At 44.2% G+C, this 20000-nt stretch overlaps 1 protein-coding gene across 8 annotated transcripts in view; it reads left to right on the top strand.

Annotated features, from left to right (window-relative positions):
* utrn (utrophin) overlaps positions 1–20000 on the top strand; it is a 152426-nt gene that overhangs the window by 62164 nt on the left and 70262 nt on the right. For 7 of the 8 annotated variants that reach the window (XM_042096223.1, XM_042096225.1, XM_042096226.1 and 4 more), the window contains 20 exons: positions 107–262; positions 1484–1651; positions 2320–2499; positions 2884–3012; positions 3839–4009; positions 4460–4579; positions 5145–5261; positions 5393–5677; positions 8558–8730; positions 9908–10052; positions 11071–11243; positions 11344–11473; positions 11678–11824; positions 13529–13630; positions 14015–14123; positions 14578–14792; positions 14965–15082; positions 15429–15634; positions 16795–16949; positions 17211–17400. In XM_042096223.1, coding sequence (XP_041952157.1) covers positions 107–262; positions 1484–1651; positions 2320–2499; positions 2884–3012; positions 3839–4009; positions 4460–4579; positions 5145–5261; positions 5393–5677; positions 8558–8730; positions 9908–10052; positions 11071–11243; positions 11344–11473; positions 11678–11824; positions 13529–13630; positions 14015–14123; positions 14578–14792; positions 14965–15082; positions 15429–15634; positions 16795–16949; positions 17211–17400 — 3189 coding nt within the window. The remainder of the gene's footprint in view (positions 1–106; positions 263–1483; positions 1652–2319; positions 2500–2883; positions 3013–3838; positions 4010–4459; positions 4580–5144; positions 5262–5392; positions 5678–8557; positions 8731–9907; positions 10053–11070; positions 11244–11343; positions 11474–11677; positions 11825–13528; positions 13631–14014; positions 14124–14577; positions 14793–14964; positions 15083–15428; positions 15635–16794; positions 16950–17210; positions 17401–20000) is intronic. The other variant, XM_042096228.1, reaches the window with a different exon arrangement.

The following is a 20000-nucleotide window of genomic DNA, read 5'->3' as shown; positions in this document are numbered from 1 at the left end:
GTGTCTGTGTGTGTCTGTGTCTGTGTCTGTGTCTGTGTCTGTGTCTGTGTCTGTGTCTGTGTGTGTGTGTGTGTGTGTGTGTGTGTGTGTGTGTGTGTGTGTGCAGAGGCTGTATAAGGTGCTCAGTGATGTGAAAATGGAGGTGGAGACGGTAATTAAGACAGGACGGCAGATTGTGCAGAAGCAACAGACAGACAATCCTAAGGGCATGGACGAGCAGCTGACTGCTCTCAAACTGCTCTACAATGACCTCGGAGCGCAGGTTAGTGTGTGTGTGTATTTGTGTGTGTGTGTGTGTGTGTGTGGGTGGGTGGTTGTGAGTGATTGTTTTTGATCTATTGCTATTGCGCCTGTGTGTGAAATATTTTCTGGTTACCTTGAGCCAAGGGCACAACTACCAGAGGAGGCTCCTTCATTGAGGAAAGGGAGGAACACCCTCCCTAAAATTTCAGAGAAAAATAAAAAATATATAAAGTGAATTACTAATCTGATAAATTACTGTTAATATTACTATTTGAACACTTTGAATGAACAAAATCGTTCCCTTAGGTCAAAATGCCAACAGCACCCCCTATCGCAACTGAAAATTACTGTATGGAGGAGCTTCCTTCTCAAGCCCCTCATTGAAGTCCATTATAAACGCCTCGGACCCTAGCGGCTCGTGAATCACGTCATTTTCAATGGCCAAGGGAGGTAGCTCCTCCGTACAGTCATTTTCAATTGCGATACGGGGTGCTGTTTTTAGCGGCAACGGTGAACTTAAGAGCAGCTAGCTGCTCTGCAAGCAAGAACGTTATCTGCAGTCATACAACTAAGAATCTTGTGTTGAACGGAAAGCTTGTTTTTTTGCTCCTGAAATAAACAGTGCAATGGAATCAGAGGACAATGTCCATCTTTTATACATTCAAATACAGTGCAAAGGTTAGGATCAAAGCAGGAAGACCAGTTCCAAAAATGAAGGACGGTAAGGCTAGTGTAGGCTACTGAATGCTACGTAGTAGGCTATGACAAATAGCCTACTCGTGACTAACTGGTAACGTTAGCACTGGTCTGTCACAAACGTGGACAGTTCAGGGATTTGGTGATAAAACATTTTCGGATAGTTATACTTTTCTGGCTGCTGCATGCTATCCTAGCTCCTTAGGTCAGACCCCCCCTAAGAATGTCAGAACAGCATTTATAGCACAACATTGCCAGTTAAAAGGCTACATAGTACATACTGCTGCTATACGTGTGTCTGGGTAGGCGGCCTACATACTGGTTCACATATGTCACCAACACCATCACAACCTCACATTTGCCACTCACATTAATCAAGCGGACATTTCTTCCTCCGTTATTTTTTTTAACCACCGGCCGCCACTGATACACACACATACAATAAATAAAGTAATTGGGAAAACACTGGTATATTGTATATGTGCTGCACTTGAGTGTCTCTTACCTGTGTGTGTGTGTGTGTGTCTGTGTGTGTTGTTGTCAGGTGACAGAGGGCAAGGCGGACCTGGAAAAGGCGTTGACGCTGTCTGAGCGCGTGCAGAACGATAGCGCCGCCGTGCAGGACTGGCTGAGTAGCACAGAGGAGCAGCTACAGCAGAGACACAGCACTCACATGCCCGCCGAAACACACACCCAGCAGGCCTGGGCTAACGTAAGTGTGTGTGTGTGTGTGTGTGTGTGTGTGTGTGTGTGTGTGTGTGTGTGTGTGTGTGTGTGTGTGTGTGTGTGTGAGGGTGAAGGACCATGTAAGACAGGGAACAAGCATGCCAACTGACACACACACTGAGAAGGCCTAGGCTAAAGTCTGTGTGTGTGTGTTTGCGAGATAGGAAGAAAGAATTGCTGTGGTCAGACCAAATGGTATTTTGTTGCACCTTGCTTGTGCCTCTTTGCTGAAGACAACAGAAGCAGCTGCACTGGACTGTGAAAGAGGATTAGCATTATTTATGTTCTGTGTATTTGTGTGAGTTAAGGCTCATCAGTTTACACACACACACACACATTGACTGGGGACACACACTTTGACTGAAGGTCACCCAGGGCTCATTTATATTGATACTATAAGTAGTTTCTCATTTGAAAGTTTTGTCCTTTGTCCTTCACTCGTCTGGAAAATATTAATGTGCGTTTTTTTGTGTGTCTGTGTGGTTGTGAGTGTGTATGTGTGTTTTTGTGTGTGTGTCTGTGTACATGCTCGTGTGTGTGTGTGTGCACGTGTGCATGTATATGTAATTTATATATGTGTGTGTGTGTGTGTGTGTGTGTGCATGCACGTGTGCATGTATATGTAATTTATTTGTGTGTGTGTGTCTTCTGTAGGGCATCCTGTCGGAGTGTGAGCAGAAGAAGGAGGACCTGGGCCTTCTGGTGGAGAACAGCGCCGCCCTGCAGGCTCTGGTGGAGCAGGGCGAGTCTGCGCTCGAAGAGCGCCTTTTCCAGCTCAACGAGGCCTGGGCGCGCGTCCACAGCCTGGCCCAGGACTGGCTCTCTACACTGCAGGTCAGTCTCCCAGCACGTCCCAACTCTGACATCCTCAGCAGCCTGGACATCCTTAGTTCACAACGCATTTCCAAGGAAAGTAGTTTTTCAGTGAAATTAAACAGGAGTTGGTACATTTAACTCTTACCGAATGCTTTCTAAAGTACAGCTAACACATCTTATTTATAAACAAAGGTTTTACATGCATTTTGTTTACTTTGTTTAAATGAAAACACTCGTCCGTGTCACTTAAAACTGATGCTATCAGCACAACCATTTGCAGAGCCAACCATCTTCTGTCTGTCACTGTATAGAGCTCGCCCCATACGGATAAGTGGTTGTGATTGGTTCCTGGGTCTTTGGTGATTCAGAAATGGACTCAAGTGTGTGTGTGTGTGTGGTCAGGCCCATCAGAGTGACATGGAGGACTTTGATGAGAAGCTGGCTCACATCAGCACGTGGCTCTACCAGACTCAGATCCGACTGGACGAGGCTGAGAGGCTGCCGCCCGGCCACAGGGAGAGAGAGGTGCAGGTAAGAACTGTGTGTGTGTGTGTGTGTGTGTTACTGAGGTAAAAGGAAGGATGTGTGTGTGTGTGTGGTTAAAGGTTTTGGTTTGGGGGTGCTAGACTGATGTAGCTTTTTGGAGTGTATGACAATGGTTTATGGTATGGTTTAATTAATGAGTGTTAAACCTTAAATCTCTCTCTCCCTCTCTCTTTCTCATTCTCTCTCTCTCTCTCCCTCTCTCGTTCTCATTCTCTCTCTCTTTCCCTCTCTCTCTCGATTTAATTTTCCCTCTCATTGTCCCTCTGCCCCCCAAATTCAATTAAATTTGTTGGAGCTTTATTGGCATTACTCAGTGAAGCAGTGTTGCCAAAGCAAACATATTCTAAGTTAATAATATAAACAGATAAGGTATCTGTTCAGAAAAAAAAGAAACCCATAATAATCAATTAAATTATCTATAACAACAATAACTACATCTACAGTATGTAAGTAATTGATGTGCTATCATGGATAATAATTTGTGATCGAAAAGAAACTATGCCCCAATAAACCTCTGAAGTTCGCCTACGAAAAGGACCAAAATCTGCCATCTTTGCCCATATAAGGTAATATCAGATCCGACAATGATGGTAACCGGGATGTCCTTATATGGGCAAGATGGCAGCTATTGTGTCCTTTTTGTAGGCGAACAGAAGTCTATTTGAAGGGTGACTCACTTCCTTAATTTAAGTTGACCCACTCTCTCTCTCTGTAACTTGAATTCAATTCAACTCTCTGTCTCACTCAATTCAATTCAGTTCAGTTCTATGCGCTATATTCACATGACCGTTGTCTCTCCCCCCTCATTTAGTCGCTGTGCTCTGAGCTGGAGGGGATGACCATGCGTGTCGGGGGTGTTCGGGAGCGCGCTCTCCTGCTCATCACGGCCCGCGGCCCCGCATGCAGCGACACGGTCGAGCCCAAACTGACCGAACTGAGCCGCGACTTCAACAAGGTGGCCCAGCGCATCAGAGCTGCACAGGTACACACATACACACACACACGCGCGCACGCGCCCGCAAATACATACAGCCATACTCAGTTTACAATTACAATGGTTGTGCTGTTTAATGGATGGATGAAATGGTATGCCAGCTCACCCATGGAAAAGACTGGAGTTCAGGTCTGTCTGTGAGATAATTGTCCATTAATAATATCAATATGGATGATTGATGACCAATACGTGAGTGGGATTAATCAATGACAATATATCTAAACAGAAGAGATTATTAATTATAATTATGTTGTGCCTGCATGTGTATGGCACTGTAATCATCTAACAACTTGTGTATGTCTCTGTTTGTTTTATTTGTGTGTGTCTGTCTGTCTGTGTGTGTGTGTGTGTGTGTGTGTGTGTGTGTGTGTGTGTGTGTGTGTGTGTGTGTGTGTGTGTGTGTGTGCGCGTGCGCGCGTATGTGTGTGTGGGCTGTAGGTGTGTGTGGATGAGGAGTGTGTGGAGGCAGCAGAACAGCTCCAGCAGTTTGAGTCGGATCTGCAGGCTTGCATCTGCACCCTACAGAGCCAAGATACACACACACCAGATGAAGAGAAAGTACGAACACACACACACACACAGACACACACACACACACACACAAACACTCACACATGCACACAAACATCTCTTTATCAGTTACCATGTGACAGAGCTATAATGTAATCTACATCAAGGTTATTCTACTCCAGCAAAACTCTTCCAAGGACACACACACACACACACACACACAGACACAGGGGAGAATACGCATGCACACACACATACCTACACACACATTCCAAAGCATTGAAGGTCATCTAGATAGAGCTCATTCACACTTCTCACTTGGCTCAGGAATCTTCTCCCCTATTTCTTCACTGTGTATGTGTGTGTGTGTGTGTGAGTATGACTATTTCTCTACATGTATTGTGACGTGTGTGTGTGTTCTCTTGCTTTGTTCTGACTGCTCTCTTGTGATTTGTTTGTTTGTTTGTATGTTTGTTTGTTTGTTGTTTTTGCTTTAATTTTATTTGGCTTTTTTCTCATAATTTCTTTGTATGTGTTCTCGTTCTCATGGTGCGTGTGTGTGTGTGTGTGTGTGTGTGTGTGTGTATGTATGTGTGTGTGTGTATGTGTGTAGATGGACGAACAGAAGGCTCGTGTGGAGGAGCTGTTGAGGAGAGGGGAGGAGGTACTCCAGCTGACCCCAGAGGAGGATCGGAGACAACAGCTGAGAGGAAAACTACTCCTTTTACAGGTACACACACACACACACACACACACACACACACAGACTCTGACTCAACCATATATACACACACACACACACACTGATACACACCCACACGGTCAGTGTGTATTCTCACAGTCCTTCTCCTCCCTCTGCAGGAGGTGTGTATGGACAAACCTGCTGCGATGTCTGAGGACTCCTCCTCTCTCTCTCTTCCCGCGGCCGAAGCGATGGAGGAGGAAGAGGAGATGGTGCTGGCGGATGAGGAAGAGGGCTCCTTTTCTCGCCTTTCGTCGCTCCCTCGCTCTCTCTCTCCGTCCTCCTACCTGCTGGACATCAACAAGCTGCTCCTGGCCATGACCGACACAGACCTCCTGCTCAACTCCAGCGAGCCCAGCACTGGCCTCTACGACAACTTCAGCCTGCAGGAGGACACGCTCCGGGTACGTGTGTGTGTGCGTGTGTGTGTGTGTGTGTGTGTGTGTGTGTGTCTGGTGCAGTGTGTGCAATTTTTTTTAAATTTAATTTATTTACAGTCAGTATCAGACCAACCTGTATGCATTCTGCGTAGCAACCATGCATTTTCACATCAAAGTACGCCAGCACTAGCCTGACGAGCCAGACCCACATTAAAATGTTGGGCACTCACCGTTCGCAGTGCTCAGTCCGAGGGGCGGGATAATCAGTTGTCTTTCAAATTCCCTCTGCACGCAATAGGACAGCGGCAGTGCTATGAGTCCCATGCGTTTCCCACCAGCGGAGCTAGTTGGCTAGTTCAAACGTTTGTCAACTTAATAAAAGCTTAACTCGTGTCACACTGTTCGCCAACAGCAACATCCATCTTATTTGTTTGTAAGTAGCAGGGAATTCAAGCCAAACCGTTGCAACTCTGCCATCAATCATTATGTTAAGCCCACCTAACGACTCTATACACTATTTCATTGGCCTGATTGAGTTTCGATTTCTGGAGCTCACAAGCCAACGGAGAGTTGTTAGACTAGCCGCTAGGGGCGCGTCTAGATTTCTAGGCTACGCCAGCACGTTAAAACTATGCAAAAACAAGCAGACACCCAACTTCTCCGGAAAGTTCCCTGGAGCATGTGAATTAGAATCTCCCACAAATCTATTCCATGCAAGGGTGAGATGCAGAGAGAAAGCGCCAAATGACCGGCAAAACATAGTGGCCTCGCTTTCTGCTGTTTTATCTTCAGCCAGCGAGGGGTTAAATGAAAGATGAGGTGAGCTTAACTTCGCGTTCCCCAAGCTGCCGTTTTGCGAAACTAAAAAATATCCATATTTTCCATATGTCGCTGATGGAAGTTTTCATAACAAAAGGCGCTCAGAGAGCACAGACCTTTCCAAGGCCAAATGCAGCCATTAGCAACAAGTCTGAAAGGGCCTAGGCTACATATTTTGAGCTGCTCAGTGATGAGTGTTGAATTTGTTTTTCTTTAAACATATTCTTCATAATTAGCGCGAAAACAACCTAGAACAAATATTAGGCTCCCAGACTATCGATTTTGTTGCGATAATCTAATCATTGCAGCCTCACAGATGGCAGAAAGACACCGCCATCTGAAAGAAACTGAGTGTATGTGCAAGTGAAATTCTTTAAAAGCAATCAGTAATTTGTATTAGTCAGAAGGTAACAATTGAACATTGAATGTATTTTTTTTTCCTAAATGAAATAAATAACAAAACAAAACATGTAGGCTGTTGTGAGTTAAGGGATAGACTGCACACTGACAACAGCAGATGTCCATAAGCCTCTATCTACTGTAGCCTATATCTAGGTAAATATGTTGATATAACATCAGGGATAGATGTATTTCTTTACAAAAGAAATATTTAATAATAATGGATTAAAAAGATGTAATAATAGACCAGACATGATTGAATAAAGACCACATAAGAAAATGGACAACATATCCACATCAGTCCATATCAGGACAAGTGTTTTTTATAGGTCAGGATTATTAGGCTCTATAACAGATTGTCAACATTATAGAGCTACTGTAAAAGATTCCGTTTGCACTTTCAGGAACACAATGGATCAAATTTAGATAGATATCCGACATTAAAGATGGGCCGCTATCCAAAATGTATCTTGCGTTTATGGCAATGCCAGTTTTTCTCGGCTCGAGGCGCTACTCAAAACAATTCTTCAAGATTGGCTGGTCTGCAGTATGTACAATATGAGTGTGTGTGAGTGTGTGTATGCAGTATATGTTTTTGTGTGTGTTTACAGTAGACTAGTGCAGTTCCTGTTCAAACATGCCATTCCTGTAGAAAACCTGTAGCCCAATTACATGCCCGAAGGAATGCCTTCTTTAAAAATAGCATGATAGGGAAAACATCATTCCAGCTAAGCATTCAATAATGAATACTGAATATTATAATATATTAACCTATAATTATTAATGTGCAGTAGCCTAAGCAGGCATGGCTGCATGTGACATTTCTACAGATCAGAATGACATAAGCCTAACAGCTGTTTTGAGGGCTATATTATTGTTAAGCTTATTGAATAACTTCCTGATACTGAAGACAAACCATTTTGTGGAATGATACATCATCATTTGAGATTTGCAACAATGTGACTCTCTGGTAGGCTAGCCTAGGCCTAAGTGACATCACGCTCTGTCTGCCATTCGTTGTCTGTAGCTGATGAAAATGAGTACGGTGGCCGACAGGTGCAAACAACGTGCAATTTATGACAACAGATGCAAATCAACAAAACACATGCAAATAGACAAAACACAAACAACTTAAGAAAACATTTTCATCTTCATTTGACAACACGTGCACATCATTTGCGCTGCACAACGCGCTGCAAATTCAGAAAACATTTACATTTCAGAAACGAGCTGCCAATTCACAACACGCAATTCAGAAACGTGCTACAAAAAAATCATAACACAACGGAAGTGTTTCCGGGGGGCACTTAAAAGTGATGAACACCTCTTAATAGGTGGCGAACTACATACGTACAGACAGTAAAGGAGAGGTGTTCATCACTTTTAAGTGCCATTAAAATGTTAAGATAAACCCAAATACTTACATTTCAAGCCAGATTGGTTTAAATCGTTGTAAAACCATTGGTAGCACAAGTCTCGTCGCTCTGTCTGCCATTCGTTGTCTAGCTGTGTGGCACGTCTTGTTGTGTGTTTGTTTGTTTGTTTTTGTGAGAAGGACAGCATGACTAAGAGGTATCGATCAACTTTATTATGATCAACTTTGATCATTTTCATGGGCAGCTTTTTTGTCTGCATCTGTCTGTCTGTCTGTCCATTTGCCTAACTCTGTGTGTGTGTGTGGTTCAGAGTGTGAAAGAGAATCTGGAGCGCCTGGGCGAGCAGGTGGCCGTGATCCACGAGCGTCAGCCGGACGTCATCGCCGAGGCCAGCGCACAGGAAGTGATGCACATCTCAGACGCCCTGAGTCAGCTCAACGTCAGTTGGGACCGCCTCAACCGCGAGCACGCTCGCCGCAAGGGGTGAGTGAGCGCGCACACACACACACACACACACACACACACACACACACACACACACACACACACACACACATACACACACAGCTCAAAGCTTAGTGGGACTTCCTTAACTGTATGCACGTAGGCCCTCCGCAAGGGTTGAGCATGCACACGCCCTTAAACTTATTTTTCTTATTTCTCAGTAAACGTCCTTGCTTTTGAAATATCATGATCTTAATTTTATTTACATTAACTGTGAGGGACATGGCATGGCAGTATTGACGTAAAGCCGATAAACTTTGTTGCAGTCCCTCTCTCTCTCTCTCTCTCTCTCTCTCTCTCTCTCTCTCTCTCTCTCTCTCTCTCTCTCTCTCTCTCTCTCTCTCTCTCTCTCTCTCTCTCATGTGCATTTCCACTCCAAGAGGGAACACACACACACTCTGTAATACTCTCACACACACCTCACACACACACACATACATACACACTCACTCACTGATCTTAAGCTTACATCATTCTTTGAGGGGAGAGTGTAAGTTTACACAGCCATAACTGTGTGTGTGTGTGTGTGTGTGTGTATTATATACATCTTGCTCAGATACTCTCAACCCTTACAGAGATGAAAGGATCTTGTGAGTTCAGCTGAGTTCACACTCTCTCTCACACACACACAGAAACACACTGACCGCAGTTCTGTAATCACTGCATATCTTCAAAGCAGAGTCAGTTTATCTCTGTGCTATTTTTTGCTGCGCTGTGTGTGTGCGTGTGTGTGTGTGTGTGTGTGTGTGTGTGTGTGTGTGTGTGTGTGTGTGAGAGAGAGAGAGAGAGATGCTGACCCCATTTCTTTTATCTCATCAGCATCGAGTAAAGCATGGTCAATAAGGCTCTAAAGGTCTTTGTGCTATAGGTAGTCAGACTATCGCTACTGTGTTTCTGTGTGCTTATACAATATGTGATAGTGTGAAAATGTGTGCTTGTTTGCATATGCAGTCTAATTGTTATGGCTACATTTATGCAAATCTTTACCCAGAACTCTAATCTATAGTGTATAATATACAAATGTAGCTTTGTTTTCCATATTTGGAACCTGGTGATTTAATCCATGGTGCTTAACTTGTTGCTTGAAAGATTGTAGATTTTCTCGTGTGTTACATATGTATTTAGTGTGTGTGTATGTGTGTGTGTGTGTCCACAGGTGTTTTGACCGTGCTGTGGAGGCATGGCGACAGTTCCACTGTGACATCACCGACCTCAGCCAATGGCTGAGCCATGCTGAGCAGCTACTGGATGAAAGGGAGGGGCCAGATGCTGCCCCTGAGCAGGTCAAAGGTCACCAAGAGGTGAGGGGTCACAAAGTGTGTTTGTTTGTGTGTGTCTGTTTCTTTGTTTGTTTGTTTTTGTCATTGCTCGGCTTGGTCGTTCGGTCAAGTATTTGCATACACAAAGAGTTGTTTTGCAAAATATGTTAATCACTTTAAGTTTATTCCACAACTTAATTTCATCACTACAATAATTATTGCATAAGATTTACAGAAACATAGAAATAATAGCAAGGATAAGCAATTGATGTAGACACATGTTGGAGACTTCACACAGTGATCAAACAAGCAGTGCTAATGTGTGTGTTGTGTTACGGAGTCAAGCACACTTGTGTTTTTTTGATCTTGGAAGAAAATAAGTTTTTGAAGATGTGCTGAAGTCTTCCAGGCTAATGAACTCTTCACTAATGAATATCGAGTTATGCTAAACACATGCGGTGAAGAAGCAAGCAGTTTATTCCCCCCTCTAATGAAGCCTACACGCATACACACATACACACACTCACACTCACACAGGTCCCCCTCTGAGTCCTGAGGATATAAACACACACTCGTACATGAGCAAAAACACACATACACACTCACATATGCAGGGTCTCCCGAGGACATGTGTATACACACACACACACACACACACACACACACACACACACACACACACACACACACACACACAGATATACCTATGTAGTCACAGACACAGAAGTGTGAGAACATTCTTGTTAGTTTTACATGCACCCAGTTTAACCTGAGTACCTGTGCACCAAAGCCTGTTCTGTTATAACACACATAGAAATGAGAAATAAGGTGTGATGAGTGTGCATGTTTGTGTGCTTTATGGGTTATGTAAAGTAAGTCGGTAGGATTTTTTCATACTGGTTATTTTAAGCATTCCGTAATATAGCAATACATAATGCAAATACTTTGTTTTAATGTTCCTCTATATTGGGTGCCCTGATAAAGCGCTACAGAAATGCAACGTATTGTTTTAGTTGTCTTGTCTTGGTGTTGATTGGTTTTGCTGTTGGTTGATTGACAGGAGCTAGAGGAGGGAGTGGTCAGTCACCTGCCAGTCCTGGCCCAATTAAACCTAACAGGAAATGACATCATCGGTCAGCTGTCGTCAGCGGAAGGCCCACTGCTGGACGAGAAGCTGCAGCGCCTCAACCAGCGATTCAGCCTTGTCCAGCAACGAGTCCCTCGTCAGCCACGGTAACCATGGAAACATCGGACTGATGTCAGCAAACTTAAAGGAAAATGTGCAAACAAAGAGGAAGTTTCTTGACTTTTCTGTTTGTGTGTGTGTGTGTAGGTTGCTGACTGAAGACTCCACTTTATTGGATGTGATGGGTGGGCAAGGCGACATGTCACCTTTGCGTGACATTGTGGACTCCGTGTGGTTGTCGCAACGGGACAGTGATGCAAGCCAGCCAAAACTCAAGGCAAGAAACACATTGTTAATAAACCACTCTGGGAGCTTATAGAAACAGTGTGCGGGTATCTTTATTTTTCAAGAAACACACACACACACACACACACACACACACACACACACACACACACACACACACACACACGCTTGCAAAGGCACAAAGACAGACACACACACTAACAACCTTATAAACGGTGTGGTTTTGTATTTCCAGGTGAGACGAGAGCCGTCGGAAGAGGTGGAGCCTAAATTTGATGACCATTTCCAGGAACAAATCAACAGGCTGCATGGCTGGATTCAGGAGACCAATCAGATGCTGAGCCTCAGAGGACCAGACAGAGTGACGCCTAGTGAGGCAGAGGTGACCATTAACGATCTCTCTCTCACACACTCACACATATACACAAGCACAGAGCTGCTTAGTCATACATTCATCATTCTTACACTTTAATGTACATATGGGCATAAATAAACATATGCACATTAGTGTTGCACGGTGTATCAATACTAAAAAGGTATCACGATGCCTTCACGCAAAAAACGATACGATTTCAGACGTTTTTAGAATCGATACTTTATTAAAATAATAAAGTTCTGTGTCTGTGTGAACTGCTGCTCTCACTGCTCCTTGCACGCATCTAGGCAAGTGGGCGTGTCAAGCAGGCAGCTCTGAGTGAGTGAGTGCGCAGCCAACATCAACATAGTTCTTTGCCGACAGTTCTAGGCCTTGTGGATAAAACAAAAGGTGCAGTGAAATTTGCAACTATTTCGGATACATCGTGAATAGTGAAGGCAAGCCATCAGGTACACAGAGGCCCGTTTGTAAAATATGTTTAAAAGTCATTTAAAAGCAGTAGGCTACGCATGGAACTTGGCTAAACACCTCGCAGACATATCCCAACATTTTTAAAGAGTTCAAAGAAGGACAGGTTAACGAATATGCTATAGAAAACACGACTACATGGTTAGTGCCAAGTTCTTCTCTTATGTTTTAGTCTAGCCTAAGTGAAATGAGTATGGTTCTCTGTGATGAAGCGAACCTTCCTTCATCAATGAATTTTGAGACATAACGAGCTGTAATCATTTTGACGAGACATAACGAGCTGTAATCATAGGGTGCTAACGTGATGAAAGCGCAATGTTCACGCCAGAATAACATTACCATAACTTGTAAACGATCTATTTCATGTTCGGTCAGTACTACTTGTAATATTTGTCATGGCATGTAGACCGCTAATTAAAGCCCACAACATACCACCAAAGCGTGTTGAGTCCTAATAATAATAGCGGCTTATTGTTAACAGTACGTGGTAGCAAATCATGTTATCAAAGAAATAGACGTAATGTAGGAATGCACACAGACATATTGCAACAGGTAATGGTGTAGGCCTATCTGACGAAGACCTGAGTGGTTGGAACGTCGTACTTGTACACTGGGCGCAAAGAAGACTATCCTCACATTTTCCCCTTTGCAACTGCCAAAGAAATCCCATGAACACGGGAAGGCCTAGGGAAGCCTTTACTGTACATCAGATGGCCTAAAGATTAGGCCTCTCTGCATAGCATTCAGTGATTTGCATGCAGTAATTTTAACACTGACCTTGATCTAGCCTAGTTTGGCTATTTAAAGCTACTTTATTGCCAAAACACAACACAATGTAAATGAACTATAACAAACAATAAAGGACTTAATCACACAAAGTAGGCCTACTGTTTTACTGACTATAAAAAAATAATAATTATGTAGGAAGTTTAGAAGTTTAGAACCCAGAATTGACCTGCACACTACAAAAGTGCACCGAATTCAACACAAATGACTCCATACACTTGAAGGAGGTATGAGTCCTTTCTTCTCCAGATATCTTAGGATTTCGCCGTAGTATCGTTTTAGTATCGAGCATCGTGATATTTATGGCAGGTATCGTATCGAAGTCATAATTTTGGTATCGTGACAACACTAATGCACATATACATTTGTTCAGACATGACCTATAATGATCTAATAAGTCTGCCCCCCCCCCCCCCCTCTCTCTCTTCCCTTTCTCTCTCTGTTTCCCTCCATCAGGAGATGAACTCCACCATGAGGGAGAAGAAGATGGAGCTGGAGGCCATCCTGGCCTTCTCTATCAATCTGCAGAAGCAGCAGCAACTTCTTCCTCAGGAAAAGGTAATGGTTGGCCAACAGGCCCTCTCTGTAGCTTGTTCCTCAGTAAAAGGTAATGGTTGGCCTACAGACTCTCTCTGTAGCTTGTTCCTCAGGAAAAGGTAATGGTTGGCCAACAGGCCCTCTCTGTAGCTTGTGCCTCAGGAAGAGGTAATGGTTAGCCAACAGGCCCTCTCTGTAGCTTGTTCCTCAGGAAAAGGTAATGGTTGGCCAACAGGCCCTCTCTGTGGCTTGTGCCTCAGGAAAAGGTAATGGTTGGCCAACAGGCCCTCTCTGTGGCTTGTGCCTCAGGAAGAGGTAATGGCTGTACCAGTGTCAATTCTTATTGTGTGTGTGTGTGTGTGTGTGTGTGTGTGTGTGTGTGTGTGTGTGTGTGTGTGTGTGTAGAGTAAAGTGGAAAGGTTGGCTGCAGACTGGAAAGCTCTGGATCTTCAACTGAAAGAGACTCTACCCCCACCTGTGTCACTATGGACACAACAGGTCACTCAGCAACCAGGTAAGAAACTTACACTCGAACACTCTCTCACACACTTAAACACACACACACACACACACACACACACACACACACACATTATGGTCATTTCTGGACTGTTTTTTACATTTCTTAAGCCATTTCCTTTTGACCGATAATAAAGGAAACTCTCCCTCATTCTCTTCCTCTCAACCAGTTGTTGATTAGTTTTTATATTTTGTTTATCATAAAATTGTTGTCCTCAATGTCATTCTTTTCTCCCCTTCTTTTTTTACTCCTTGTCAGTGTCCTTTTTTGTAATGATGATGAAGGCAATTTGCAAGTCCACTCTCTCCCTCATTCTCTCTATCCCTCCCATTGGTCGCGCCATAATTGAAGTAAAAGAAGTAATCCTCTCTCTCTCTCTCTCTCTCTCTCTGTCTCTCTCTCTCTCTCTCTCTCTTCTCTCCCCTCCTCCCTCATCCCTCTCTCCCAGTGTACCCAGTGGTAGCGGTTCAGATGGTGAGTGTTATGAGCGAAGCGCCTCCTACACGCACCTCCCACAGTCCCGAGCCGGTTGCCCCGGGCGACCTCAACCAGACGGCCACCGAGCTCGCCGATTGGCTCCTGCTTATCGACCAGATGCTCAAGTCCAACATCGTCACCGTAGGAGATACAGAAGAGATACGCACCACCATCTCTCGCCTGCAGGTGTGTGTGTGTGTGTGTCTGTTTGTGCATGAGTGGGAGTTCGTAAGAGAGTGCTGAACAGCAGTTTTGCATAGAGAGGTCATCATAACTTGCTCTTGATGTGAAAAAGAAATTATATATACATTGGTTCCTGTCAAAATACATTATTTGTGTGTGTGTGTGTTTGCTCTAGGTCACCAAGGGGGATATGGAACACCGGCACCCACAACTTGAGAAGATTTTCACTCTGGCCCAAAACATCAAGAACAAAACCTCCAACCTAGACGTCCGCACCTCCATCACCGAGAAACGTAGGACACACACTCACACACACACACACACACACACACACACAAACAAACAGACAAACAAAGACGCAGAACATCAAGAACAAAACCTCCAACCTTGAGGTTCACATAATAATCACAGAGAACCCCCCCCCCCCCCCCCACACACACACACACACACACACAGTCACAATCATTCCTACACAAACCGAGTCAGAGATGCGTTGACATGAGCACTTGGGCAGACATAGTCATTCGCCCATTTCATAGGTCTGTCCGCTCCACAACCATCACCTTGCTGTCATTCACTCTACTGTCTGTGTGAATATTAAAATATGTCTCTCACTCTGTGTGTGTGTGTGTGTGTTAGTCGAGAGGGTCCGCAGCCAATGGGACGGCACGCAACACAGCCTGGAGGCCCGTCTCCAGCAGCTGGAACACATGATCGCCCACAGCGACCAATGGGAAGCCCAGCGGCAGGAGGTGAAGGCTCTGATTGGCCAGAACGAAGCCCGCCTCCACAGCCTCCAACAGCAGAGCAAGGAACCCTTGACCAATCAGATCAGCCACAGCAAGGTACAGGTGCCAACCCCAGCCAATCACAAGAACCCTTTATCTACTGGACAGTTACCAGTTGAACCATCTAGCATGCGCTTGGCTATACCGTACGACTTCCAACCAATATCACGATTACTTCAACGTTCTACCTTAAAATGAATGAACAATTTCTTATTTTATGTTTTTAAACACTGGCCTTACAGGGAAGCTACACCAGGCGCGTAACTGAAGCATTCCGTTTGCGACGCGTAAATTCCATTTTAGAATAATGGTCTATTTTTTTCCAGACGTATGCGCTGCTATCACGTCTGGTGTAACTACTTCCATTGATTATAGTGGAAGCTAATTGTTGCAGCAGACGCAACGCGAACGGAACGATTCAGTTACGTCCCTGGTGTAGCTTAGCCCTTAAGGCTGAAAGGTATAAAATGTATAAAGTATAAACCATGTGAGGTATAGATTTTGACTCTACTGGCCGGCAAAGGTTGCTAGATAACAAGGTATCAATGTGGCCATGTAAACAGCTCTCAAGTCTAGCATTACAAATCCATATATTGTAAATATCCAGAAATGGCCAGTGACTTCGCCTGATATTACATGACAGATACCTGTACAGCATAAAACCAGAAGCCCTTCCAAATTAGAACATGGACGTGTTGCCTCCTTGTCGTTATTATTTGCATAACTTGGTTTATGATACTTTCCCAGTGTTGTTAAGCCTGGAATAACCAATGTAAGTCTCAGCCTGTCCAACCTACCATTGCCCCTCCTCACCTCTCGGCCTGTAGCTGGTAGTGACCAGGTCATTGATGAGGTGCATAGGCCCCTGTTATGTATATGCAGTACCACTCCTGACCAGCAGAAGGTGCCAGAGCTCCAGCTCTGCTCTGTGGGTCTCCTCCATCGATTTGTCTGAAATGTGTCGGTGGTTTTTATACATTAAAATGAGAGGTCATATTTACATATATACATATATATTCATATATATTCATATATATTCATAATCCTCATGGTATGTTAGTTTTGAAAAGCCCATGACGTCATGCCTGATCCCCAACATCAACTTTGAACTTTGCCTATTTAACTTGACCCCAAATGTGAGTTCCCTTTGCAGGCCTGACCTCTCGATCCCAGAACTCTTACTCTGGTTTCAAGGGTCATCTGTGTTTGGCTTCCAGATGTTCCTGCAGGACCTTAGCAAAGGGCAGGTTGCCGTGGCGAATTTTAATGATCTCTCGCATGTGCTGCTGAGAGAATACGCGGCCGACGACACTCGCAGGGTCAAGGAGGTCGCCGACAAGCTCAGCGGTGCCTGGCAGTCCATCAACAACAGGTACACACACACACACACACACACACACACACACACACACACACACACACACACACACACACACAGATGCAAACATGACTGTGTGCTCACATTCAAGCACATCCATATGTGTACAAAAACATTAGTATTTATTCATATACACATATACATATATACTCACAACTCCCTGTTGTCTTGTATATGAATTATAGCTTTTCTGTGTCTTGTTGAGAGCATTAAGCTGACTCCTCTGTGTGTGTGTGTGTGTGTGTGTGTGTGTAGAGCACGAGACACTCATGGCATTCTGGACGGCGATCTGAAGGCTCTCCAGTCGTCGCTGCGGGAGATGGAGGCATGTCTTAAATGGCTCCAGGAGGCGGAGACGACACTCAACGTTCTTAGCCACGCCTCTCAGAGGGAGGGACTTCTGCAAGACGCCCCCCGTGTGCGGGAGCTCAAGACTCAATTGGAGGTGTGTGTGTGTGTGTGTGTGTGTGTGTGTGTGTGTGTGTGTCTGTGTGTGTCTGTCATTAAGACCATTGGTTTGCGCCGTTCTATTCAGAGGTGATGTATGCCTCAACTGGAGGTCTGTGTGCGCACGTGTGTGTGTGTGTGACGGATGGCGGTTATTCATTATTGTCCCTGTCAGCTCTCTTTAGTGCTTGAGCCCAGATCACTGAGGGTGTGATTTAAAGATCTGTTAGTGTGAAGGAGAGCAATTGCAAGATGTGGCGGTGACCGAAAGATATGTGGGTATAAGTGTTTTATGTGTGTATAAGAATTTGATTATATAGATCTGTGAGTTTTGTGCTGACAGGCTCAACTAGAAAGCTTTCATGATCGTGTGTGTGTGTGTGTGTGTGTGTGTGTGTGTGTGTGTGTGTGTGTGTGTGTGTGTGTGTGTGTGTGTCTGTCTGTCTGTCTCTCTTTCTGTGTCTTTATCAGGGAGGGATGGAGAGAGAGAGATTTGCCTTGTTGTTGTGCTGTGACCATGGATATGTCTGTGTGTGTGTGTGTGTGTGTGTGAGTGTGTGAGATGAAGACCATTGGTTTGTGTCATTCCATTCTAAAGTGGTGTATGTTGCTCTGCTGCCTTATCAAACACTTGCAAACACACAAACTCACACACTTGTGAAAACACACAAACTCAGGCTCATACACACATTCACTCACACAGCATCATTACACAAATAATCTCACCATAAGGCTGTACGCCTGTATTTGCCGAAGCAAAGTGATTTTGTTTGTGTGTGTGTGTGTGTGTGAGAGAGAGACTGGTGGCACCTAAGATAATGCTGCTGTCTTTGTCGCGCCTGCTTTGTGGAATTGCCAGCGATATGGCTGATCGGTTTCATCTAGCCTTCCTTACCTCCCTGTCTCTCCAGCTCCCTATTACACACATACACACACACACACACACACACACACTATCTCTCTCTCACACACACACACACACACACACACACACACTCTATCTCACACACACACAGACACATGTACACAAGGATCCTTTTTGTGTAATGTTCTATAGGGACGTGGTTTAAAAGTTATGAAGCCTTTGGCCTAAAAGAGCTTTTTACTGCTTAGTCTGAACGTGTGTGTGTGTGTGTGTGTGTGGAGATATCTAATGGACACTGCCTGTCTTTATTGTCCATTGACAGTAGTTTAAACTGCATCTTCCTCTTGCAGTTAACTGGTGCAGTTTTCTCTCCCCCACTCTCTTTCACTCTTTCCCTCTCTATCTCTCTCTCTCCCTCTCTATCTATCTATCTACTGTATCTCTCCCTCTCTATCTCTCTCTACCAATCTGCTCTCACCTAATGGCAGTATTAGTGTGTAATCTGTTTCAGTTAGGAGCACTAAAGCTCTCAGATGTCACACACCACACACACACACACACACACACACACACACACACACACACACACACACACACACACACACAGCTAGAGGTCAGTTTGTTGAGGGGAAATCTACATTTGCCTCAAAACATGGCTACTCACACATGGGCGTGTGTGTGTGTGCGCGTGCGTGTGTCTGTGGTGATGTACCAGTAATTCACCCTCAAAGCTTTTTCTTGTAATTATGTGTCAGTGTGGCCAGGCCCGGGTAACGCTGGACAGTGATGAGTCTGTGTGTGTGTGTTTACGTGTGTGTGTGTGTGTGTCTTAGTGTTAATTTCGTCAGACGAGACAAGAGGAAATATGTTCGTCTACGACCTTTTTTTTCATGACTAAGACGAGACGATGACGAGACGTCAGTAATGTCCTGAAACACTGACTAAGACTATCTTAAGATGCATTATTGTTGACGAAAAAAGACAAGACTAAAATGTTTTGCATGAAATAAAAACTAAGATAAAATCTCCCTTCATGTTGGTCTACAAAATGAGAAGACAGAATATCTAGCTGTTACATTTTCAAAATATTCCGAATGAGTTCATACGCAACAGCTTTCCTGTAGGCTAGTCTATGTGCTGCTGCTGCAACCCTGTGGCTGCAACATGAAACTACATGGAACAAGAACACTGGAGATTTCTGCCAGTTATTAGCAAGCTAACTACCTAAGCTTTATGCCACAATGCTACATACCCAGAAGTTGACGCTTCTCTCATACAAATTAACATCCCCCAGAATGTCCATACGAAAATGTTCAGCATGTAATGTCAACTATTCATCATAGTTAGACTGATGATGCAAAGTTTGCTAGCAAGTAAGCTAATATAGAAAGTTCGCTAGCAAGTTAGCTATGGCTAAGATGGAGAGTCTGTTTGGGGAATGTGTTGTGTTTGGGCGCATATCGCCATCTAGCGAGGCGGAGTAAAACATTAATAGTTTGGCCTACGACAGTGTTTCTCAAACTATTTCAGTTTCAGGACCACTTAACTAACCCTAGCTAAAAAAAAAAGATTAGACCTACTTTAACAGTAGCCTATAATTAGTCTATAGGCCTACTCACTGAACCACCTTGCTTATTGTCTTTGCACTTTGCTTATTGTGTCAGAGGATTCATTCTGTATGATTTAAACTGGCATATCTTACATAGACAGTGTTGCAGAACTGTTTGGATTTA

This window comes from Alosa sapidissima, chromosome 6 (genome assembly GCF_018492685.1).
Source record: "Alosa sapidissima isolate fAloSap1 chromosome 6, fAloSap1.pri, whole genome shotgun sequence".
NCBI classification, from domain to species: Eukaryota; Metazoa; Chordata; class Actinopteri; order Clupeiformes; family Clupeidae; genus Alosa; species Alosa sapidissima.
Note: the sequence above shows the minus strand (reverse complement) of the source record. Positions and strands in the feature narration are given on the sequence as shown.